The sequence below is a fragment of the Cyclopterus lumpus genome, chromosome 21 (genome assembly GCF_009769545.1).
Source record: "Cyclopterus lumpus isolate fCycLum1 chromosome 21, fCycLum1.pri, whole genome shotgun sequence".
NCBI classification, from domain to species: domain Eukaryota; kingdom Metazoa; phylum Chordata; class Actinopteri; order Perciformes; family Cyclopteridae; genus Cyclopterus; species Cyclopterus lumpus.
The window spans coordinates 9,410,070-9,434,859 of NC_046986.1; the positions used below are offsets into that span (position 1 = coordinate 9,410,070).

A 24,790-nucleotide genomic window follows, 5' to 3' on the forward strand; every position below is an offset into this window, starting at 1 on the left:
GCACTATTCTCATACAATGCATGACGAGGACATGCTGTTTTTCCGTCTTGCTCTGTCTTTCTTCTGAGCTGTGGTGGCCAGTTTTTAACAAGGAAATGTAACATTTGACTTGTTTGCTCTTTTTTTCTCGCCTCAATGACAAACGCTGATTAATTATACACAACATGAAAGGCCTTACATTCAGAGTCGGTGTGTCACGTCTAGATAGCATGTCAGAAGAACCATCAAATTATGATGTTCAAGTATTGAACTGCATCTTAAACCTAGAGATAATATGTGTGTTAATAATTGGCTCTAGATTCTAATTTCCATTGTTCAGCTAATTAAAACAGAACACTCATGGCCTCCATTAACACTATCTCAGGTGTGCACTAGAGCTTATGGAACAATTGAAGTAGAACAAATACTTGTAAAACTATGGTTTAAAACCTCTATTATACTCTCACACCGGGAGCTGCTCGACATCACAGTATCTTAGATTTAACCTTTACAGATAATGCCGTGCTTGCTAAATGTGAACTGTAGCCAATAATCAAACAAAAGCATATTTCAATATCTTTGAAGTTTGGTCCACGTATATTCATTAATGCAAATGAAAAAAAAAAAGATCACGGCAGCTTTTTAGCTCATTATCTATTGTAATATCTCATCATATGATGTAATATATGATACAAATTTACTTGTGTAACTATGTCCCGTGCGCATTGGTATTATTGAAAAAAAAAGGTCGGGATTCATAGTATTTTTATTTTAAAAGACAAAATTGCTTCATGTTTGTTTTTAAATTTTCTATTATTGCACCAGTTTTTGATGTGCAATTGTCATAAAGCTGACATAATTACTCATGTAATCTTTTATTTCTATTAGTTGAGTTACAGGGATAAGTTTCTTTGTTGCATGAAGACAACTGTTTCTGCAGTGACACGTGATGTGCAGTCACGTTTACTGACATCAGTAGTAGGCAGTGTTTGCCTGTTTCCTTTTTATTCTCAATGCATACAAATGAATCAATTTGATGTATAATTAGTTATAGGGGAAGGGGGGGGTTCAAGTCAAAGGTATACGAGTCATTATTTTGTAGCCTCTAGTGTACCTGTATTTTCTATGATTGTCAAGGGCTTCCTCGTGATTTACTGGTGCTCCACTTTTAATTCAACTTTCAAATAACGATTAGTTGCAACACCAGTAAAATTGTACGGCAATCTAAATGGTAAATGTAGCCAAAGTAAGAATGCCATTGTGACTCAGTATCTGGGAGATACCTGCTTAGTTCTCTACAGGACTAATAGCCACAGGGGCACAGTGGCCAGGGAGAAAGATGTCTACATGAAGCTAATGTACATCTCATCTCTTCTTTGTATGCTGCGTTTCCTGTTGAATGAACCAAAAAAATAATAATTAAATATTAAAAAGGCATCCTATCAATCACCAGGAGGACAACAATCCTGCATCCTGTCTGACTGAAAACCCCTTTATGACATTACTTTGGCCTGTTGACTGTTTCTATGAAAATAAAAACAATTTAAATAAAAATCTTCTCTCTGTTGTGATGTTTTTATTCTTTTGTGACAGAAAGATCTTGGTTTGGTGGTGTACAGTCTATCCAAACAAAAAAAAAATTACAAAAAAATCCAATATGATTTATTTGAAAACAGATAAGAGTTGGTGTAAATTGTGACAAATAAACATTCTGAAAAACACAATTTTTTAAAATAAACAATAAATGCTTCACACGCACGTTAAAAACAGTACACGACTGCAGAGGCTTGTATAATGTATCCGTTTATGGCAGCACTCTGGAACAAGCTGCTCACCAGAAATCATCATCTTCATCCTTGTGTGAATATGATGCAACACTGGAAACACAATTATCAAGATAATTAGTGAAAGCCTTGCGGGACAAAAAAAGAAAAAGCAGAACCAAAATAGTATTTCTCAATTAAGGTATCCTTAAGATAATATCATTTTAGAACAAATAACATTAAAAAGAACAAGAGATGAGAAAACCACAAAATAAACTAGATGTTTTGGAGGGGTATTTTGTAGGCTTATATATTTATTAAACTTCCCTACAGTAACAACATAGCTTTTGAATTATACAACTTAAGTTGATGTATTCATAAGCAAAGTCATAAGTCTAGTGAACTGATTTTAGTTACCTGTTATCTTTCTCCTCGGACAAACTGGTATGTGCTGCTTCTTCTCTTCCAGGGCTCTGAAACCACGGACACACTTGGTTTAACACACAGGGCTGCTGCTACAAGTCAAGTCACAGAGGAGGAGACACTCACCTGTTCATGCTGCTTCTCTCTGGCCTCCAGAACCATCTTCATGTATTTCTGTAATGGATTTTCACCTTTAGACTCCTCCCCGTCATTATCTGCCTCTTGCGCCTGCTCTTCATCACTTTTCTTGATTTTAGTTTCTTCTTCCTTTTCTTTGTCCAGTCCTGGTTTCTCCATCTCTTTCAAAAGCTGGTTAGATATAAATACCGTCAATATTAATTTTTACAAAGTTGTCCTTACTTGGTAAAGAGGTGATTTAAAAATAACTCGGTGTAAGATAACAATTACCTCCTCTTTCTCCAGTCTGTCAAGTTCTTGCAGCACCTTCTCTCTGGCTTCCTCTTGCTCCTTTTGCCTCGTTTCTAGTCTTTCCTTTCGCTCCCTTTCCCACGTCTGCTCCTCATCCTCTTCAGCTTCTTCCCCGGCACATTCACCCGAGGCTTGTGGGACTTCTACAAAACATAAGGATTGACATGAGACAACTCAATTGTCCGTCAACACAATGTACCCCAGAATGGCGACAATATATGAGAGATTCATACAGTCAGACTGACGGTGGCCATTTTTGTAATTTGGGGTCAACCAAGAGTATGCCTCAATAATGTGTGTGTGTGTGTGTGTGGGGGGGGGGGCGGGGGGGGGGACTAACGACTCACCCGCCTGGCCTTGCAAGTCCATTGGGTCTTCTGGGAGGTCCTGTGGGCGGGGGACAGCGGGGCTGTCAGGGGCCTCCTCACAGAGAGGGATGGCAGTGTCCAGGAGAAGCTCTGGAATGTGGCCGGGCTCTGGAGGGGGACATGCACAAAGAGATCTTTTATGCTCCACCATAATGCAAAAGGGCCAGAGGACCGGCACAGAATACATAATCAGATGCCCTTCATCTTCACCATTGTGCAAGGCCACTGAAAAGGCACTTTGGAGGCCAGTCACACACTCATTAAAAAGCAGCCATTCGCATTTCCAAAATCCTAAACCTCCACACCGGATATACTCCATTTTGTTTCTGGGATTTTGTTTAAAATTATTGATAATGAAATTCAAGAAAAAGAAAAAAATGAATAATAATGTATGGCTGTGTCACCCAAGAAACAGTGAAATCTTTTGGCACAACAGAAAAACCTCCCGGTGTTGATTATTAAGGGAATTGTGCTTTTGAAGTGGACACCTAGAGGGCTTGTCATCTCTGCTCCATGTGTTCAGTGTACACTATACATCACACTCCCATGATGCGTTTGCAAACTGGGAAAGAACTAAACTGGGTCTCACATCGCCAGAGGAAGGCTGGAGTGGATGAATACAATGAACAAAACAAAACTGAGTTATGCAGTAGCACAGTTAAAACAGAAATACAAATGAATAAATAAATACTAGTCTAGAGCACCTGACAAAATCCCTGTGAGATCTTCTAGGCTTATTCTTTCAGGCTGCGGGGAAGACTCTGAGCTGGAGAACACAGGGACAAAAATGAGCATATTAGTATTCACCGTCTCTACGTATTAGTGTATAAAAATGTCCTCGCCCAAACAAAGCCAGATGGTACCTGGACTGGTCTCGTGCTGTGCTCTTGAGCTGAGGACTGCAAGGTGGACTGATGAGCTCAGAGGAAAAGTCACCTGTGGTCGCCACCTCGTTGTGGGGGGCACGAGGGAGCTGTCCGTCAAACGACAACTCCGGAAACGCCACCGGAGACCCAACTGCTTCAATCAAATTTAAAGACTTTATTGGGAGGCAATATCCTCATGGGATACATATTAGAAGCCAAAAGCTGACATGGAAATGTCTCAGACTGTCTGTTTGTATGGTTTAAACTGTTTTAACATTCTGGCACATTCATAAAATATTTGCAGTAAGTGTTAAATGTGCCGTATATGGGTGCTGACGATTTATAAAATCAATTCATTCTTTATTTTGTGACAGTTCAAAATGGTTGGTGGGTCTAATCCCCTTTGAAGTATTTTCACAGGGATAAAGCATGTACCTTCTGCAATCTCTCCTTGAGGCTTTTTCCTAGAGGACGAGTGCGGTGTGGAGGACAGGCGTCTGGAAGGAGAGCCGTTTGCATCCTGAGGGTGTCCATCTCTCAGAAATAGAGATTCAGTCAATGAATAAAAACTGTGGTCAGTGAAAACTGTGGACTGGGGTTGCTTATGGTCGTCTAAGAAGGTCACTCTTTGTTGGGCAGGTGGCGCAGTTCTTGAGTCGTAGGGTGCTGAGGCGAGGGTTCTGGTAGTAGGTGGAGACAGCGGTCTCTGTGAGACCTTTGATTTGTTTGGCAAGTGGGTGTGTGAATGGTGAGCGGCTTGTTTTCTTAGTGGAGAGTGCGAACGATGTGAAGGATGTGCTCGTTGTGGGGAAAGAGGTCCTGAGGGAAGCATGTGTGAGACGGTGGAGCGCACTGCCCTCTGATGGTAGTTCCTGTAGGCTTCCTCCAAGGTCTCAGCCTCCTTTTGCAGCTCCTGGATCCGAGCCTTCGCCTCTGCCACCAGCTCCGTGTCGGAGTCTGGAGAGTCACTCCAAGGCGACTTGTGTCCCCTTAAGGGCCCACCTGCTTCACAAACATCATCATAACCCACGGTGGCCCTCAGCAGAGCTCTGTCCATATAGATGTCCGGGGGAACGAGCTTGTCAGTGCTGAGCTCCAGAATTGAGCGATCAACAAGAGATGGCTTGGGGTTACGCAGCACTTCATTTTCAAGAGCTGCCATCATGGATTACACAAAAGAAAAGGAAAGAAAAGGCAAACAAAAGGAGAGATGAACACTAATACTGAAGACCAACCACCATTAAAGAATACAAATCAGGAAAAAAAGGGTTGCTACAACTCTACATGCTTACATGTTTTTAAAAAAAACATATTCTAGTAATTCAAAAAGGGAGAACGTTTGAGGTTTATATTTGTTACCAAGAAAAGGAAGCCAGTTTGTGAAAAGCAGAAATAAAGTTAACTTCAGTTATGTATTGTAACATTAATGACCGCATACAGACACGTCATGGGGTACCTTGTTGAGTTTGGCGAAGCTGCATCTTAATTTCCTCGATGTGGTTCGTCATCCACTGTGACCTCTCCTCACACTCTATCAACTGAGCCTTGAGCTGAGCACACCTCTCCACCTGCAGACAACAGGACATCACACGAGAAGTTATCGTTTCCACACAGTATAACAATCCGTGAGGTCGCCGGATTACACACGATTTTATCCCAAGGTGAGACAAAACCGTGAGAAAAAGGCCGAGCACATAGTTTCCCACACTCAGCAGGAGGCTGTGAAGTGACTGACCTCACTCTGGAGCTGTGCCTGAAGCACCTGTTTCTGGTTGTGAAACTCTTCCTCATCCAGACTGCGTGCGCTCTGCAGCCTCCGTAGATCCATCTGCAAGGCCAGCTGCTCCTTGGACGGTCTGCCCAAATCTGAGAGAGGGGTTATAAGAGTTAAAACGTGATTTAAAAACGCTTCCTTTTGTTTTGCCAGTCCAGTGTCCATATCAGTGGGAGAGCCATCTGAGAAAAATAAGCTTCTGGGGATACACAGGAGCTGATTTAGGGTGTCATGTTTAAGTGCTCTAGATCAAAAGGTTTGGCTGTATGGATCTGACCAGCATGAGAGTACAGCACATGGGGCTTTGTACCACGTTTCTACCTTTTGTTAGTGATGAGGAAAGAGGCCCACCGCTCCTCTAACAGGAAGACTACGGGATCCCTCAGAGAAAGGCAAATGTTTGGTTCTCGGCCATGGGTAAAGGGAGCCCTCTGTCTCTGCTCCCCTTCACATCCCTATTCCCTCACTGCTTCTGTTTTAGAGAGTTGTCTGCAGAGCCACAACCACAGCACAGAGGCCCCACATTGGCAAGAAAGACACATTCAAAAAAGACAGTGCTGAGCCAGAAGCAGTGTGACAGACTAACATGAATGCTTCACAGTACACTGCATCTCCCACAGCTCACAGCGAGCACACACACACACACACACACACACACACGAGCGCTGTGAACGAACATAGGAACTGAATTCATCTCGGTTATGAAAAGCTACCAATTTTCTAGGTTTAAAATCAATAACTCCCAGGCATTCAATTCACGAGTCACACAGGAATCAGCGGTGCATTACTGCTAAAAAGAAAACCGTGATCCAATCCAAGCTAATCCTCACCTGTATGAAGAAAGCGGTTCTCCTCTTGGGCCTCCTCCAGCTGTTTCTTTAGCAGTCGCAGCTGCCCCTGCAGCTCGGCTTTCTCTCTTTTCAAGCTGGGGTAGTCACTCGTGGTCTCCAGTCTTTCCCTTAACAGCTCCGTCTGTTGAGTCAGCAGAGAACTCTGCTGCTGTGCTGTGCCGAGCTCAACCTGGAAATCAACAGAGGAGACATGAAAAGAGCAGACAAAGCTGGAGAGCCAATTTATCTATTACATACATACATATAATTACTACAGTATACTATTATCACATCACACAAAATGATTGAAAGTTTGGTTTGATTAAAATGTTTCAATTATTTAGTAGTGTTCCCATTATAGTTAATACTGCAGGATGGCTGGGGTGGTGCTGTGTTACCTGTAGTCGTCTCAGCTCGGAACATGCTCTGCTGTGCTCCTCTAATTTGCCATTAATTACAGCCGACTCCTTTTGGATATGAACATTTTCCACTGAGAAAAAAACACAATGTTTTGTTGACAAAATCAAACCGAAACATGGGCAGCAGGAAACAACAACAGCAACCTTGTAAGAATCAAACGTCTCACCTTTGTTTCTGTTCTCATTCTCGGTTAGTTTTTCTGTTCTCTTGATAAATTCATCCTTCAACTCAAGCTGGTACCTAATGTTATAAAGAAATTAAAATACTAATAAAGTGCTTCGTAAATTAAATCAACACAAACTATCTTGGAAATCCATGTTGCTTTTTCCTATTACAGACAAGCAGATTCATAAACCAATGTCCCCTATTATATGTTACTCTGTAGTCATAGCTGCTGACTGACGGCCAACCAGAGATGTAATAACAAAAATAGTAAGCATACAGAAATTCACTTTTCTAAATATAGAATTTTCTAAATTTTCTCCTATTTACTCAAATCCATTAAAAAAGAAAACAATGCACTCTGAGACTCATTGACAGCATTCAAACGGTTGGAACTAAAATATCTTTGCTGTAGAATTTAATAAATCGATGACTGCAGATGTTTAATGATTTTACAGGATACTGTAGTTTTTTAAACTTACAACACAGTGACACCCTCTGGTCACAAAATGACAATACCCCTAACTTGCAGAATATATATATATATATATATCCAAATTGATGGTGACAATGTGACAATCTGCCCCCTCGGCCCCCTACCCAAAAAAACAGTCCGACGTAGAAATACCTGGAAAGTTCATTCTTCAGCCTTTGGTCGTATAAGTCCTCCATCGTCTTCACTGCCAGTTCTCTCCTCCTCAGCAGCTCCTCCGTGGTCTTGATCTTCTCCTCATGAATTTGACATGTCCTATCATCATACAAACACATTAACATTCTCTATGTACTAGTATTCACAACAAGAGAGCATAGCATCGCCTTACTGGCCTTACTTTTCAAAGGCCTCCGTTCTAATCCTCAGCTCATTCTCTCTGTTTCGCACGGTTTCGATTTCTTTCAGGACCGATTGTCTCTGCATATACACATTTCTTTCTTCAATCTAAAAGGAGAGACAAATACAAACAACAGCATCAATTACGCCGTCTTAGATTTGAGCAATTGGAAATAATGGCAAAACAAATACTGTGACGTTGAGCCTAATCCAAATTCACTTTTAAGAAATTATGATTTGCTACGTTTTATCTTGAGAAAATAACAAAACATAAAATTAGCAGTAATCTACCTCTTGTTGTTTTTGTAATCGATCAATGGCATTTTTCTCTCGCTCCATCAATGCCTTTGCCTTCAACTCGTAAGTCCTCTCCAGCTCTTTTTTCATCTTATCAAATTCTTTATGAAATGTAGCTTTTTCTTCCATCTTCACCGTTGCAATTTCAACATCTTTGAAATGTTGCATCTGAATTAACAAGACACAATGTTGAGGCCAGCAGGAAAGCAACATGATCATATATTAGGCACTTAATAAAGCACTTTATATCATAAATTTACAACATTACATATTTAAACCTTTTACAATGGTGCTTGATGCAGATATTAGTATGCAGCTGAATAATTATGCTTTCATGGAAATTAACCTTATTGGTGTCTTGACTCCCATGTCTGGTGCGAGGACTACACAACATTGTTGTGCCAACTCCATCGTGGCGTGACTATATGTGATTATGTATAACATGGTGAATAATGTATAAGGCTGAGCAAATGTAATGTAATATTTGATAAAAGCTTCTCTGATCAGATTGTGTGTTGTAATAAACATATATTTAATAAAGTTGATTCTCATGAAAGTGAAGATTGAACTGTGGAATAATTTTTCAACATCAGCCGCTGCGCTTCAGACTTTCTCATATGGTTTTTGATTAATTATCATTGCAGAAAAATACACAAACCTTTGTGTTCATTTCTGCTTGCAACTGCGCATCAATTTCTTTTTTATACGCAGCGAGTTTTGATTGGTATGAAAACCATTTGTCCCCACTGCAATTGAAGCTCTCATATTCCTTATCGATTATTTTCATCTTCTCAACTGTGTATGGAAGACAAAACAAACAAAAAACATTAAAAATGTGCGTTGAAAGGAATGTTTGTGCAGCACAATGTGAGACTTTATCTCATCATACCAAGAGACTCTCCATAACTTGCGATGCTGGTTGTCTGAGTGTCAGCATCATGGCACGGGCTGCGAGTATAATGGTGCGTTAGGTGTTTTAGGAGGTTGATCAGGAACCCTGCGAAACAAAGAGAAGATGCATCAAGGACAAGCCTAAGGGGGCATTAGCCATTGTATTTAAAAGGAGCAGTGTGCTCCACACACCTTTATCACCGCTGCCTTCGTTTGATGACTGTAAACAATACAAAATAATAAACACTATTATTGCTAACAATGTCATTATTATTTTTATTTTGAACATTCTACATGATAATCATAGTATTCATTACCAGGGATCTGCAAAGCGCTGATTCAGGATTCATTTTAAGAAGCTGAAGAAGGTCTCTTGTCATGACAACCTGCCGAAATGGACCAGAGACCAACATCTTGATCTGCTATGATGTTCTTTACTCATTAAACTACAGCACATCAGACACGTGCACGTGCTTACCTTGTCTTTGCATAGGCCACTTTCAGGGTAGAACACAGAAAGGCTGTACTCATAGCCTGAGGTGCGCAGATGATCAGCCACTATGCTGTTACAGGCCGAGACCAAAAGGGGTTCAGATCTCACATGTACTGGTCTGGGAACGGGTTTTCCTCCAGCCAAAGGCGGCTGCTTTAACTCCTGGATGAGCTGATTCCGCAGCTGTGTCTGAATGAGGTCAAAAGAGTAACAGAGAGGACTGAAGACAGGACTCGGGACAAGAGTCAACGGCAACTAGCTGATTAGCACGACTTACTTTGAGCGTATCAAGCAGTCCTTTATTTTTAAAAGTTTGATAGAGTCTTTTCCTCAGCTCATCTGGCGATAACGTGTCTTCCTTGGCCGAAGACATGACACCAACTACCGAGTGTTGTCGGTCCTGACAGAATTAACACTCAAGTACCGCTGATGTTATACAACAACGCTTATCGTTCAACTACTTTCAAAGTATTGTAACGTGAGCCCCCTTTACAGGGTCGCTACAGTATTCTTACCTATTATTTGACTGGAATCACTCTGATTTCTTAACAATTGGCATTCTTGAAAGGAGAATAGTGTCTCTCGTTACCTGCCTAGCGACCAGAAACCGCTTCGGCGTCCCTTTGGAGAAGATGTGCGTCGAGCATTTAAATCCGTCAACGGACATTTCGGCTCCGGGGCTCATAGTTATGACGTAAGGAGAATATCTGCAATGTGTTTATAATTATTATTATTATTCTATAACTTATCATATATTTAAAGCAATAATAAACGTGTTCTATATGAAGCCAAGCTTAAAATAGCTGTCGCTAAACCGTTTTTACGTCAGATAACCGATACATATAACCGTGACGTCATCTTCCTGCGTCTGTGATCGCTTGTCACCAGGAAGTAAAATTAACAGGTAAATAAAAGTCGATTGTATATTGTGTCTACGTTATGTCCTTATACTTTTTCAAGACGTTTTATTATTATTTGCTATATTTTAGTTTGACTAAGAATCCCCTGAAGACTTAGACGTCGTCATGCTTCTGTGGAGCACCGCAGCTCATGTTAGCTTGCTAGCTGAAAGGATCACAATCGATCGCGTGATATTGACACTGATATTTGGAAACATTTAATTGTTTAACCCATTTCATTTGGTTTGAATTGTGTTTAGGAAAGTTTGACTCTGCTCAGACGAAGGGAAGAACGATGTCTGGGAGTTTTTATTTTGTCATGGTTGGTCATCAGGACAATCCAGTGTTTGAGATGGAGTTCTTGCCAGCTGGGAAGCCTGAATCAAAGGTGACACTTGATTAATAGCACGAGCATTAATTCCAGGTCTTAATACTGCAATGACAGTGGTAAACACATGTTGTTCATGAGCCTATAGCTATATACTGCAGCTTACTGTCAGGATATAATCTATGAGGCATATGACCACACCAGTGTTTATTGTAGGTGGTACAAGGCCTTTAGATTGTCTGTCTGTTAATGTATTATTTTGTTTGATAAGATTTGCTTCATTGACCACAGGATGACCATCGTCACTTGAACCAGTTCATTGCACACGCTGCCCTGGATTTGGTGGATGAAAACATGTGGCTGTCCAACAATATGTACTTGAAAACGGTGGACAAGTTCAACGAGTGGTTTGTTTCTGCCTTCGTCACTGCAGGACATATCCTTTCTGTTTCATTTGATTCTTCCCTTTTTAGTCCCACAACGAAAACTATACATACTTCTTTATAAATGTGAATAATCACAATTAGAATAATGATATATTGCTGTGTTGTAGTTTATTGAGTGAAGAGACAGACAAAAGCCCTCATGGCTAAGGTCATGTTTAACGTTTGTAATTTGAATACAATGATGCAAGAAAACTAAAACAATTAGTTGACTAATTCACAAGTGGTTAATTATTTGCATTTCTTTGTTAATTTCATGAATATTAATTTCCTGATCAATTTACAATGCTGACATCATTGTACATTGATGATGCAATGATTTTAAATAGCATATCTTATTTTTGGACTGATGATTGAACAAAAGTGAAGATGTCACTTAAGTTCTAGGAAATTGTTGACGCATTTTAATTTTGTCCTGCCATAATATAGATTACACAATAATCAAATAAGATAATCAACATATTAGTCGATAATGAGAGTAATTGTTCGCTGAAGCCCCACTGCCATTATTTATTAACATGTTAGTTTGCAGAATAATGTGATAGTATAGTCATATTGTTGTGGTACAATGTACTATTCAAGACATTTTTTGACATTACTTTATTTTCTTTAACTATTTGCCGTACATATAAGATTCATCATGCTGCATGATGTGCGACAAGAAGATGGAATCAAAAACTTTTTTAATGATGTTTATGATTTATACATTAAGGTGAGTTGTCTCCCATTTGATTACAAGCATTTGGCATGAGGTAACCTTTGGTCTGTTTTATGCCTTCTGTGTTTGATAATCATTCATTTTGTCTTCCAGTTTGCGATGAATCCATTCTATGAAATCAATGCACCAATCCGCTCAACAGCTTTTGAGAGGAAAGTGCAGTTTCTTGGAAAGAAACATCTCCTGAGTTAATCACTTCACATGCACAAGGATTTAATGCATGTGCCCGTCTATTGTTGTGTATATACCTAACAGATATTTTATGTCATATCTTTCTTTTCCTGTTTTACCAATGTAAAATGTATTCAACACAATTTTCTATAAAACATGTTCTTGCCTAATGTAGTTTCTACGGTAATAGGTCTTGTTTATTTTTTTCTTCATGAGCTGTAAGTATGGAAACTGTATGTTGATTATCAACATTAGACTTTTAACTTATCCCCAGAGAGCTTGACCAACAATGACAACATTTTGGAAAATAGCCACAATTTTGATCCTTGACATAGTTAGGTACTTTATCTAATGGTTTTAGTACATAATTGCAGTGCTTAAGCACAGCACAGTGGAATGGTAACATCCAGTTCAATCAAAACCTTGGGAGAACAATCAGTTTGAAGGCTACAAAACATGCCTAAACGATTCTCTAGGGGTTTATTTATTATTTGGCATACCAGTAGTACAACTTTGAATATGAATGACAAACAGTTAAAGTAAATTAATGCTTCACCATTTTAAATATTAAGCCATGGAAAAGACTTCAAACTGTTAAAAATGGAAAAAATGTTGATAGTGCTTATATGATCAATATCATTATTTAAAACAAACCCAACAATGAAGAAAACGGTTTACTCAATCATGACCGCTCTTTCATTACACTTTCCTCAAGGTATTATTGATTTTAAAGGTAAAAACAATTTACAAAATACAAAAGTTTCCCGAAACTTAATTACACCATCTTCTGTTGGGGATCTTGTCCCACAGCCAAAATATATTCACTAAGCAGAACGTGCATAAACAATACCTGAAGGTGCATTAATCACGATGAGCCTCAATTGGTTAGTTACATAGCAATTTTATAATTCTCAGAAACAAGACTATAGGGCTGTAAAACTGATTTAATTATGCAGTCACTTTCTGTTTATAAATGTATAGGCCATCAGTGTGTATTATTTCATTTAGGAGTGACTTTCAGAAACCCTTTGATAATCTCACTTGCAAGGTAGTACACATTGTAGAGTAACATAATGTGCCTTCATGACAGAATGGAACATTTAACTATTTAAGAGGGAAGTGAAACTTTTCAAATATATTTCCTCTGTTCCATCATGACATGTTTAGTACCCCACAGGTAGTCTTCGCATAACACAAAATACAGCCCATTTTTCTGCTACTCCTCCAAAGCCTCACTTTTGAATTGTGGAAGTGTTACATGAATGCTTCAATGATTTCCTGTTTATTTGGAATTAGGGATGCATTTAGTGTTCTTCTCTCTTCAAACAGAAGTCCAATTATTCGGATGATCAAACTTCAACAAATCATAAAGCCAGTGGTATAATTTGTTTAAATAAGTTGTTACAACAGCATTGTAAACCTACAGCCTCATCGCATAACAGCAAATTAATGTTAGTGATAGCTCCTGGATGTTATGAGCAGCAAGAGGCAGCAGAGCGAGGCTTTCTGTGGAGCTTGACAGTGTCTGTGGGGATGAGGTGGTCTGTTCTTTCATCCAATGCCAACACCCTACGCACTGCCTCCTCAAAGGCCACCGCTACATTGGTGGCATCCTTGGCACTGGTCTCATAATAAGGGAAATCCCCATTCTCCTGGCACCATTGCTTAGCCTCCTCAGATGACACCTGCCTCTCTGTCACATCCAGTTTGTTGCCCAAGACCACGAATGGAAACGTCTCTGGTTCCTTGACATCTGCGTAGTAGATGAACTCCTTCTTCCAGTTGCCTAAATTGAGAAAACTCTGGCTGTCATCGACACTGAAGGTGAGCAGGCAGCAATCAGAGCCACGATAGAAAGGAGTCCTCAAGCTGCGGAAGCGCTCTTGGCCAGCTGTGTCCCAGATCTGTAGGGTCACCTGGTGGCCATCAACCTCCAGTTCCTTATTGAGGAACTCCACGCCAATGGTGTGGAAAAGGTGTGCATCAAACTTGTTGGTAACGTAACGATTCATGATGGAGCTTTTCCCGACACCCCCATCGCCCAGCAGAATGACTTTAAGCAGGGATGTCTTTGTTGTCATGGCTATTCAATCCTGATCGACCACTTTTAAAATAATTTACCTAACGGAGAGATGAAATGTGCAAGATATATTTTTATTACCTGTATGACACTTTAATATCATTTTGAAAAAAAACAACATTGTGAGCAATAACCACTTTACTCCAACCACATTTTTTTTGTCGAAATGTTGAGCCTTTTAAAACAAAATGTTTTTTATCTCAAACCTGAAAGATGTTAGCCTCCTCCACTTGTCCAGATCATGTGCTGTCGACCCCGGTCCTTGGTCACATGCTCATATGTGTAATGTTGATGTGAGCAGCCATGCAACGCGAGGCGTTAACATTCAACCAGCTGTAAAACAGAAGTTTCCTGATTAACAGACGGCCCAATAAAGCATACTCTGCTTTCAAAGGTCCAATACACCGTTTGCGAGCACTCTTATCACATATAGCGACACATTTAGCGTATTAAAGATAATGCACACAGTCATACACTAATAGCTGAAACACGCAGGTAGAGCAAAGTCTGAACTGTGGGTCTGTCCGCCGGCTCTGCGTTAGCTAAGCTAAGCTAACATGACAACAAGGGAACACAGCTAGAGTTAGCTCATCGAAATAGTCATTCGCTATCTTACCTGGAGGCGAGATTGCTAACGTTAGTAATGTACCTTGCAATTCGGGCCAAACAGCTACGGGGTCAACAAGAAACGGAACAACGGGAATACTGTTAAAGCCTGTGTTTGACAGTCCCTCGCCCTGGCGTGGCTTTGCGATAACGTCAGGTCACACCGCTTCCTGGTGAACCCCAAAGGCTCGATGCCAACGCAGCTAGCTGCTAACAAACTAACGATAAGTGGGCGCCCCGGATCATGTGATCGTGTCAGACGGAAAACAGCCAATGAGAGCCTTTGACAACCCTACAGACTGCTGACAGTTTATACGTACAATATTCTTATATTATTAGAGTTGCGCATTATATCGCTCAATTTGTAAAAAAAAAAGGCAACCAACATAACGCGTTAATTGGTTTCAAACCGCGGCTGAGTGCCTTCCCATGTTCTGCATCGGTAACGTGTTTTACGTGTTTGTAATACTCACGCTCAACCTTTAGAGGGCGACATTTAACCAGAGACTGTGTGCGTTTATCCAACGTTACTCTAACGTCCCCATCTCGAATTTAGCTTTGTTAGTTTAGCTGTTATCTGTCAGCATCCCAGCTGCACTAAAACCCACTCGACCCTATCGACACTAGATGTAATTTAGCAGCCCCGATGTACATAAAGTTGTTTTAATTGTTGCACTATGACTTTGTTTTTACTGAGATGTCTTCAGCAGGTATGAATGGAATTTTAAGGACAGCCAGAATGTAAACAAACCACTAAATCATGTGCAAGAATCATAACAACAAAATACACTAAAGCTGACGACCACTACTCAATTTATAATGTGCTTTAATGCCGAATGGTCCAGTTAGATTTCTATTGTTTTGTTTTTATTGTTTTATTCTGATGGTGCAAATGTTATGGAGCACAGATTACAGCATGTTCTTCTGACATTTAATAGTAGCACTCATTTTAATTGTACCTTCACTAGCGTTACTTCTTGAAGGATTCACACGTAATCAGACAGCAATATTATTGGCGTTATAAACCCCCAAAACAGATGGTGCCCGCCAATGCTCTGTTACCTTTCACCAGATGTTCGAGCAAACAATTTTCCCCTTTTTGATATATCTATGTCATTAAGAAATCATACATTTGTCACTGAAGTTGGCAAAAAAAAAATCTACCACAAACATGTTTTTTTGTGATCAAATTCCAGTCCTGGCATTTCTTCAGTTAGTAGACTGAAATTCCTAAAATTAACCCCATTCTTTATCATATTACCTTGGATGTTTTTCACAATATAGCACTGGTTTATGATACATTTACTTCCCTTACCAGAAAAGTCTAGGCAATGATAGATTTATGTTTGCATGAACTTACAACCGACACAATCAAGAAAGAGGAATAAACAATTAGAAAAAAAACTGATTTATTGTAATAGTACAATATAATATGAAAGCAAAATGTACAGCAGTTATGTACTGTTACTTTTATCATTGAAACTAACCGGCCTTCAAAAAAGTTATTCATCAAAGATTGAATTTCAGATTTAATTCATCTAAGAATCACATGTCATAGATTATTTTCAGGTAACTTCAGCAATCACATACACAACAAAGGACTAAGCACAATACTGTTACATCTAAAGAAGAGACAAAGGAAGCATTTCCACCTATTCCTGAGATCTGGGTAATCCGTATCGTAGGAGAGCATTTTGAAAATCACGATAGAGAATGAAGCCGAATGTACCGATGTAGCAGCATGATTAAGTACACATGCACGCACTGATAGTACATATCCTACCTTGAGACCATATCTGTATCTTTATGTGGATGTCTTGTAAGACAGTGTGAAACTCCAGACCAATAAACAGACAGGAAACAGGATTCTTTGACATGTGTCAGATTCTTCAAATTGTAAATCCGGGGTGGAGATGCTTAAACGAATGGACTGACATCCTCTTGACAGGGCCCTGAGGTCAGCACAACATTGTCCAGTCCAATCTCCCCTCCAACGTCGTTCCCATGCTGAGCTTCGAAGACAATCTGAAAGACATTCAAAGGTACCATGGCATTTTAGGTTTGTAGATTCGACAATATGGGGGTTGTCTTTCAAACATAGGCTACTGTGAACTACATGAATTTTAGGTTTTAGGGAAAACCCCAGCACAAAGGTACTGCATAGGCCTCTGATACATATATTTGTGCTGTTCCCTTAGACTGGTTTTATTATTGTTAGCAGTTGCAACCCTGGTTCAAGGATAATTTATTGATAATAAGTGTTAGAATTACTCACAGATTCTGGCGCTTTCTCTTTCCAGGCCACAGTGAGGAGCTCGGTCTGCCAGCCCTGATCTCTGCTTTTGCTCTGCTCCCACACGGAGTAAGCGTTATTATCCAGCATCACCCTGAGAGTTCCCACATTATGACCCACCACACGGAAGTCAAAGGTGAGGCAGAAGCTGCCGTGCTGGGCCCGGTCACTGAGAAGCAACTTCAGCTTGGCTATATCCTCCGGCTCCCCTAGGAGCCCACTCATGGCCATGTAGTACTCAGCACCTGAACAGGTTTTGGAGCATAAGTGAATGCATCTACATCCTAAACTTAACTTAAACAAGCTGTAATACGCATATTAATAATGTTGTTACCGTTATGGTAGGCTACGCTCCAGTCCATGTCATCAGCCTTGTCCTGGACCCACTCACATGCTCCCTGATCAAAGTTGCAATCCATGATGAATTCTAGAGGGTAAAACCAAAAGAGCACGTGAAGGAAAAGTCTCATAAACAGTCATTAAATAACAATACAACATAAACAGATATTTGATTACCTTCCTGAACCGGTGATATTTGGATTTCTTTGACTTCTGTGGAGGGGCCAAATACTGATTCAAAGTCCTCTGATACTGTGTTGAGAAATAAAAGAGAACAATCTGTGTGAATTCATGAAATTTCAGTTTGATATACATCCACTTTCCAGTTTATTAGGTACACTTACACCTATCTATCTTAAACTATTGCATTCAAACAGTCCTGCAATAAAACCAACTGTCATGAAGGTTATACATTTCTGTTTAAGAAAAACTGAAGCTGAGATTTAACAATATGCACCTAATAACTTGGCAGTGGAGTGTATAATATTTCAGCTACATGTGATAACCAGTAAGTAAGAGCAGCCAAAACTGTATCACAATTACAGTCTTGCAAAATCTCATAAAATATGCCCCATTACATTTTGCCTCACAGAAATGACAAAGAACTTGTGTCTATGAATTCCTCTTAAAATATGTGATCTTAAAAAAAAAAAACATTCCAAAATGATGCAGCAAAGAGAATTTCCACAGTGAAACAAAAGTGAGAAAGTACCTTTTAACCAACAGGTGTAGACCTGCCCTGCTGTCACTCATGTCTTGAGATGAAGCTACAACTTTAGGAAACAGCCCCCCCCAAGTATTTTAAAGCTCTTGCAGCTAACCACCCCCATGGCAAGCGGCCTTAGAGAGTTAGACGAGTGACAGCTGGGGTTATTGAACCTGCTCAGCTAGAGTGGGCTAGTGTTAGAAGGTCTAGAGTGCTGATGACAGACTTTCCAACTAGGAGTCAAGACTGTTTGCACAACAGCTGTTTTGGGGAAAACATAATAAAAGGCTTGGAGGCTTAGTAACCTCCCTCCCTTCTTCACCCTCCTCCTAGGAGAGGGGAAGCAGGACGAGTTGTATCCCTGGGCTCTCTAATGCCGACAGAGTAAAATTCCTCCCTGGAGGTGATGGATGTCTTGGGGCCTGTCTCCTCTTGCTATCTGAGTCTTACACAGGCTTGGGTGTTTCCATGAAGATCAAGATTAGTTGTGAAAGGTAACCTCATGTATGGGGTTTCTCATTGAGGTGCATACCACGACATGACCACACTGTCCACACTTCTCTTTTTATCTGATGAAAGTGTCAGAAAAAGAGCGTAAATACACGCAAATCAGGCGTGAATGGAATGTTTCATAAGCAATTAGATTGATTAGAAAAATGTATTCATTTTACATTGCTGGGTTCTTATTCAGATATTTTAGTTTAAGCAAATAGTTTAATATTATGACATTAGTTTTATTAAATGTCAGCTTAGAGTTGACATGACAGCATGACACCAATGCTTGTGGTTCTTGGTGGAAATATCTGGGACATCTTTTAAGTAATCATATTCCATATGTCTTGTTAAAGAGAGTCAATAAATATGCTCCATTGTTAGTAACATCACCAAGAGGCGTCATACAGGTCTTGGTGGAGCCTGTGGGTGACTGGGGACATGAAGCAACAGGTCTCTTTCTTCTCTGGTCAAGGTCTTAGGCCTGACCTGCAATTGAATACTTATTGCAGCTGCCTACTGAAAACAATTGATAATTGTATCTAGATGCTGTGTAGACAAGAGAGCAAAGGCTGAGTTTGTTTAGTCTGTGTAAGGTTAATACATTGTGGACCACCCAGAATTACTGCGAAGGAGGCAGACGAAAGGGCACTTACTGAAAACGTCTCCTCTTGGATTGAGCTGGTTGTCTTCCTCTTCTTCTTCCTCCTCCTCCTCCTCCTCTTTTTCCTCAGGAAATTCCTCCACCTGTCTTTGCTCAGTCCGGGGGCCAACGTAGACCTCTCCATCATAGTCAAAGGGCTGCTGATGGATCTTAGGAGGCGGTGTTGCGACTGGTTCAGGGATTATATTTCCGATGTCCTCGTTGTCCAGGGTACCTCCCAGAAACCCGGGCTTCACTTGGGAGTCCTGGATGGCTGCAGGCAGGAAGAGGAATCACATGAGACATGTGGGACTGCAATCATGAGAGGGAAAGACAGTTTTGTTGCCAGGCTTCAGATGCGTTTGTTGTCATGTATTCGGCAGCTGCTGCTCTTGACCCACTCCATGCAGATGAAGCACGAGAGCAACATTCATTGCACATAACTTGAATTAGTGTTTTAAGTGCACAAGCATTTTCTCACACGAGTTCTGTATTTTAGGAGCCATGCTGGGGGGGGGGCGAATGGGGTTGCAGGGGCAGGGAAGCGGTCTTGGATTTCACACAATCTCACCATTGAGGAAATCATCTGCACTGCCTTTGTCTCCGTCCCACGATCTCTGATAAAACGGCTTGACTACAAAAAATAAAGGCATCTTTCATTTATGCTGAAACCGCTGGCCTCTGTAATTTGGCATCATGAGGCTTCACCTGTTATTATGTGTATTCAATCTGTGGCTCTCTCTTGCTAACATCTGTAAAGAGGTGTGGAGTCTAAAACAGGAAACTATAGCTTGGCCTGCTTGCTGTAAAACTGCTCCTGACCAATCTGACTGACTACTCTCACCCGGGAAAAGGCCTGAGACATGAGTTGTTGAAATCTATTATGAAAGACATTGATAGACACGTTTTATTACATATTTAAAGTCACCCCCAAAACGAGGTCATTCATAATTCTGTGTTGCTGTTCTCGGATCTCACCAGAGCATTCAAAGCCATTGCCTCTGAAGCCAGACTTGCACCTGCACTTGAAGGATCCTTGAGTGTTCACACAGACAGCGTGGTGGCTGCACTTGTGGGTGCTGGCTGCACACTCATCAAGGTCTGGAATAGGAAGAAGCTTATTTGTACCTTGAGGAGCAGAATTGATCGTGAATGTGTCCTCGTTGCGAACGCGTATACCTTACCTACGCAGTCGTATTTGCCGTCGACGTATTTCAAGTCGTAGCCTTCCTGGCATTTGCAGAAGTAGCTTCCAAAGGTGTTCACACATTGTCTGTCGTACGGGCAGAGGTTCTTCCCTGTTACACATTCATCAATATCTGAAGAGAAACAGAAGAGGGGGCAAATTAAAGAGTGTTTGATTTGACATACATGTCGGATGAGGCAATATTGAGACAAAGGATTTTTTTACTAACAATCCTGGACACATTCCCTCCTGTGTTAAGTCATTAATTGCGTCCATAACAAAATCTATAGCTCACGTAATGCATGTTAGTAAAAAATAGTAACATCACCATTAGTAAGGCCTTTGAACGTGAGAGAGCGCCAACAAGTTGTAGTACCAAACTCAGTCCATACCAAACTCAGTGTTTGTTATGGACGCAATGAATCAATGACTTAACACAGGAGGGAATGTGTCCAGGATTGTTAGTTCTTTTTAGCTAATAGTAACATCACCATTAGTAAGGCCTTTGAACGTGAGAGAGCGCCAACAAGTTGTAGTCATCAGCCTATCTAATTATTCAATGAATTAACTTACCGTCATAAATTAATTCTGTCATTATTGAATTTTACTCTATGGCTTCAGATTAAAAAAATACTTTTGTGTGTGTGTGTCTTGGATCAATGGTAATCCTGAAGTTTATTTATTATTATATTACCTCCCCTGTGTGATCAGTATGCCAGTCTGGCTCTGTCACAGGTCAAACTGTGTTATGGGTAGAAACATAACTTCATTTTACCATTCTTATTTATAAGCCAAGCAGGCAAAAGCCACTTAATAGAATCTGTACAGAATTGTTCCCCGAAGCAAAAACGTACCACCCATGAGTCTTTTTTAACTCTGTATTCTTTATTGCTCCACCAGATTTTTCACTGTCCTTACATTTTGCTTGTCTCTAATCATTTATCATATTTGGTTTAACTTACATGTCACCGTATGCATAAAAAACATTCATAGAAAGTATTATTGTGTGTGTGTGTGTGTGTGTGTGTGTGTGTGTGGAGTAGCTCACCTACACAAGTCCTCCGATCTTGCCCCAGCTGCAGCCCCGCAGACGGGCAGACGCAGCGAATCTCCCCCTGAACCTCCTCACAGCCATACTGACAGTGAGCAGCAGAGCATGTCCGGGAATCTTCATGCACAAAAAAAGCTTGCACGTATAAATATTCAAACTTGCCAAACTTTGATTGTCATGTGTTTCCACTCATGTTATGCACGGACAGCAGCACAATGGGACTCACTTGCACACGATCCATCAGACATCACGGTGTAACCGTTGAGGCAGTAGCATTTGTAACTTCCATAGGTGTTCATGCAGCGATGCTCACAGGGACGAGGTTTCAGGCCGCACTCATTCAGATCTAGAAATAAGAGTAGACCTTTTCTAAAACCTAAAACATTTACTTTTTAACTGAAAAAAATATTTGCTTCAAGTCAAACAACCAGAATTAGTAAAGCGTGTCAACTTGAAATCAGATTGTCCTGTACCCAGTTTGACCCACGTTTTCCAGACCCCATGCTACCCACCTTGATTACACGTCTTTCCAGTGTATCCTGGGAAACACTTGCATTTGTTGGGGCCAACACACTCTCCGTGCTTGCAGCCGTGGTCACACTGAGCTGGTAAAACATTTGAAATGAAGAGAATACCAGCAGACATATCAGTGGTTTGAGAATGATGGATTAAAGTCAAACCACACATTACTATTATTATTATTATCGTTGCTTCCACATTTTCTTGGTTCGGAAAATAGCTTTCATGAAAAGAATAACCACTGTAGGTGACAGTACATTAGACGTTATATACATATGTATGCTCTTACCCTCACACTGTCCTTTAATGTTTTTCTTCCAGCCATAGCAACACTCCAGCCTCCTACCATAGCGACATACACCTGGTTGGTTTCCAGTGAGGACTTGTTGGTAGTGCCTTCATAGAGCAAGAGAGGAACAGAAGGTAAGATGTGTAATTTCACTGTCTCAGCTTAATGTATAGCCCAATCTGGTTAATGTAGACATCAGATAGCAAATTTGCCCTAAAAGCAACATCTTATTTCAGGAATTGATCCTGAATCCTGACTGTAGATGTCAGCCACCTTGTCTTCTAATGTTGGTCCCGATGGTAGTTGTGTGAAAAAAAAACAAAGAACCTAAATAAAATGTCCCCTCACAGGCTTGCTTAGTGATAAAAGGGCGCTCCCTGTGGAGTAACAGCCAGCTGACAGGATGTAGGCTACAGCAGGAGAAAAACACACTAACCCCACACTTCCTGCGTTGCACATTGATACCTTATGCACAACCATATGTCCTCTTTTTTCACTGTACCTTGATCTTTACTCGACTTTAAATTCACGGTTAAGTCATCCTCAGTCGCGGTCAGCAAGTCAGCATTGCATTCAAAATAACTGGCAGTACAAATGGATTATATTGCACGTGTGTATTTTTAACCCGTAAATTACATTAAGATGCCATTTGACTCCGACTTAGTACATACGTAAATTCACGTCAGAATAACACGTCTAAATCTGACTTTACAGCTTTTTCAGCATCACTTTAATATCCCAAACTTTAATATCCCAGATGTTTAGGTGTCACAGGGATAGCATCCTAAAAGCAGCCTCGGCTCCAGTTGGACTGGGGGAATCTGAGACTTGATCAAAATCAACCAGAATAGCCCACAGGAGAGCGGCTCCTAAGTGCGACAGGTGCTCTTCAGTTATTAACAGTTGCTGTGCCACATTTAGCTGACACACTGTCATCGCCGTCATAGTCCTCTGCTGGCAGCGACTGCAGTGTGTACATACCATCAATGCAACAGTTTACCCTGTAAAGACTTCAAGCGAACAATTCTGTGTCAAATATGGGGGTTCCTGTTCCTCAAGAAGCTCCACGTCAAGTAAAAAGCATATAGAGAATCTGCCCGTTACCATGGTAGTAATTACCTTTGGCAACAGGAAGTGGGCCAAATGAGTCAATACTGTCGGTGGCACTTTTGGTTTATTATTGGTGCCAGTGTGATACGCACTTTGTGATACATATATCTGACATTTTAGATCTTTAGAATATATAAAGTTAACACCTGCTGCAGGTTTCAAGGTACAAAACATACCATACGACATCAAACGTCCTTATGCTCTAGTTCATTGACTTACCTATGGGCTTCTGCACCAACAGAGGAGATGTGGACGATGAAAAGAAGAGCACCAACCAAGGTGAACGGCTGCATGTCTGTGGCGGTGAGCAGCCGGAGAGCTCTGCTTCCCACGGGGCTGATTTTGGTTTCTGTGAGTTCCGACTATTCCTCCTGAGGGCTTACGCTCATTAAAAGGCTTAGACAGGAACAGGTCTTAGTCTTTGGTCCTCTACACAAGGCACGCCAGATTTTATGTATTTCCAAAGCTCAAAGTTGAGTTCTCCTTCAGGGGAAAAAAAACAACAACTCTTTTTCCTCCCTCTTTTCAGTGGTGCAGCTACACTCTGTCCCAATGTCCCTTCCTCTTTGAAATTCCAGAGGTGGGTTGACACAGCACTGTGAGGGATAGGTTGTGACTTTCAGAGGTAGGATTGGGTTTGTAAGGGGGGTGGGGATTAGGTTTAGGGGTGCTCCTCTCTTCACTGAAATCCTATACAAGACCACATGAAAATCTTCCTGTGGATCACCAGTAGAAAACATCATGCAGATGGACAAATGTAAAATGAAGAGCAACCAATTGATCCGATTTGTTGTTGTTTTTTCTTTCTGGGATAACTTGAGCTTTACATGCATTTGTTTTGCTTGACGGTCTTCCCCTTTTTGGGGATAATTAGCTGTATCAGCTAATTTTTTAACTCAGACATGCACGGGCCTGTCATTAGCAGCTGCAGCGCTCTTTGATGTCTTACTCTCAGTTAGCACATAAAGTGTTGCTCTCTCACACCGGCTAATTCCAAGTTCAGCTATAAAAATGTTTAATGAGTTTTCACGCTTTCAAAGTCTGCTCAAAACATCTGGTCTTCTACACACCCTTAAAAGCAGACAGGTGATGTTTCTGTGTTAGTTCACGTTTGTTGTTGAAATACATAAAGATAAAGACTTCATTTACATGCCGCATGTCTGCCCTGTGACACTTAAGCTCAAACTGAAGATTTAAAAACTGTACTGGAAAACGTGTTCAGATGAGATGGAGGTCTGAAGTTAAACACTTAACAATAAAAGTATGTGATTATTTCTCCAGATAGCAATACACATCTCAGGTAGCAGAAATGTTTCAGCCCGTTATTGTTGATTTGATCTCATTTTGTTTGGACAGGTCAACACAAATCTGGTCTGGATACTCCCATTGTTGC

At 40.7% G+C, this 24,790-nt stretch overlaps 4 protein-coding genes across 12 annotated transcripts; 1 reads left to right on the forward strand and 3 right to left on the reverse strand.

The window, feature by feature from the left end:
- Nucleotides 1–1,619: 1,619 nt before the first annotated feature.
- On the reverse strand, nucleotides 1,620–10,400 carry ofd1 (OFD1 centriole and centriolar satellite protein). 6 transcript variants are annotated; one of them, XM_034560940.1, is made up of 23 exons: nucleotides 10,040–10,400; nucleotides 9,802–9,924; nucleotides 9,510–9,713; nucleotides 9,349–9,417; nucleotides 9,224–9,251; nucleotides 9,030–9,137; nucleotides 8,799–8,935; nucleotides 8,135–8,308; nucleotides 7,845–7,951; nucleotides 7,643–7,762; nucleotides 7,019–7,092; nucleotides 6,831–6,922; nucleotides 6,433–6,622; nucleotides 5,564–5,694; nucleotides 5,285–5,396; nucleotides 4,264–4,983; nucleotides 3,826–3,979; nucleotides 3,667–3,728; nucleotides 2,942–3,070; nucleotides 2,574–2,737; nucleotides 2,292–2,474; nucleotides 2,160–2,215; nucleotides 1,620–1,856 (listed from the first exon to the last, which is right to left on the reverse strand). In XM_034560940.1, exons 2-23 carry the CDS (start codon nucleotides 9,895–9,897, stop codon nucleotides 1,811–1,813), a joined length of 3,156 nt encoding a protein of 1,051 aa, XP_034416831.1. In that variant the 5' UTR covers nucleotides 9,898–9,924; nucleotides 10,040–10,400; the 3' UTR covers nucleotides 1,620–1,810. The 6 variants fall into 6 exon arrangements, with proteins under 6 accessions (XP_034416831.1, XP_034416827.1, XP_034416826.1 ...); XM_034560936.1 differs by having other exon boundaries at nucleotides 10,114–10,354; XM_034560935.1 differs by having other exon boundaries at nucleotides 3,826–3,982; nucleotides 10,114–10,354.
- Nucleotides 10,300–12,270, forward strand: trappc2 (trafficking protein particle complex 2). Its single transcript, XM_034560943.1, has 5 exons — nucleotides 10,300–10,428; nucleotides 10,684–10,811; nucleotides 11,043–11,187; nucleotides 11,821–11,906; nucleotides 12,006–12,270. The coding sequence occupies exons 2-5, from the start codon at nucleotides 10,719–10,721 to the stop codon at nucleotides 12,102–12,104; spliced, it is 423 nt and encodes a 140-aa protein (XP_034416834.1). The 5' UTR covers nucleotides 10,300–10,428; nucleotides 10,684–10,718; the 3' UTR covers nucleotides 12,105–12,270.
- Nucleotides 12,271–12,546: 276 nt separating this feature from the next.
- Nucleotides 12,547–15,019, reverse strand: rab9a (RAB9A, member RAS oncogene family). 2 transcript variants are annotated; one of them, XM_034560942.1, is made up of 3 exons: nucleotides 14,780–15,019; nucleotides 14,370–14,496; nucleotides 12,547–14,204 (listed from the first exon to the last, which is right to left on the reverse strand). In XM_034560942.1, the coding sequence occupies exon 3, from the start codon at nucleotides 14,162–14,164 to the stop codon at nucleotides 13,556–13,558; it is 609 nt and encodes a 202-aa protein (XP_034416833.1). In that variant the 5' UTR covers nucleotides 14,165–14,204; nucleotides 14,370–14,496; nucleotides 14,780–15,019; the 3' UTR covers nucleotides 12,547–13,555. The 2 variants fall into 2 exon arrangements, with proteins under 2 accessions (XP_034416833.1, XP_034416832.1); XM_034560941.1 differs by having other exon boundaries at nucleotides 14,813–15,017.
- Nucleotides 15,020–16,238: 1,219 nt separating this feature from the next.
- egfl6 (EGF-like-domain, multiple 6) lies at nucleotides 16,239–23,946 on the reverse strand. Of its 3 annotated transcripts, XM_034561669.1 has the most exons (13): nucleotides 23,617–23,946; nucleotides 22,288–22,394; nucleotides 21,992–22,084; nucleotides 21,706–21,825; nucleotides 21,477–21,596; nucleotides 20,427–20,561; nucleotides 20,221–20,343; nucleotides 19,814–19,876; nucleotides 19,256–19,516; nucleotides 17,579–17,653; nucleotides 17,397–17,489; nucleotides 17,045–17,307; nucleotides 16,239–16,794 (listed from the first exon to the last, which is right to left on the reverse strand). In XM_034561669.1, exons 1-13 carry the CDS (start codon nucleotides 23,688–23,690, stop codon nucleotides 16,687–16,689), a joined length of 1,635 nt encoding a protein of 544 aa, XP_034417560.1. In that variant the 5' UTR covers nucleotides 23,691–23,946; the 3' UTR covers nucleotides 16,239–16,686. The 3 variants fall into 3 exon arrangements, with proteins under 3 accessions (XP_034417560.1, XP_034417561.1, XP_034417562.1); XM_034561670.1 differs by lacking the exon at nucleotides 19,814–19,876; XM_034561671.1 differs by lacking the exons at nucleotides 19,814–19,876; nucleotides 20,221–20,343.
- Nucleotides 23,947–24,790: the final 844 nt, after the last annotated feature.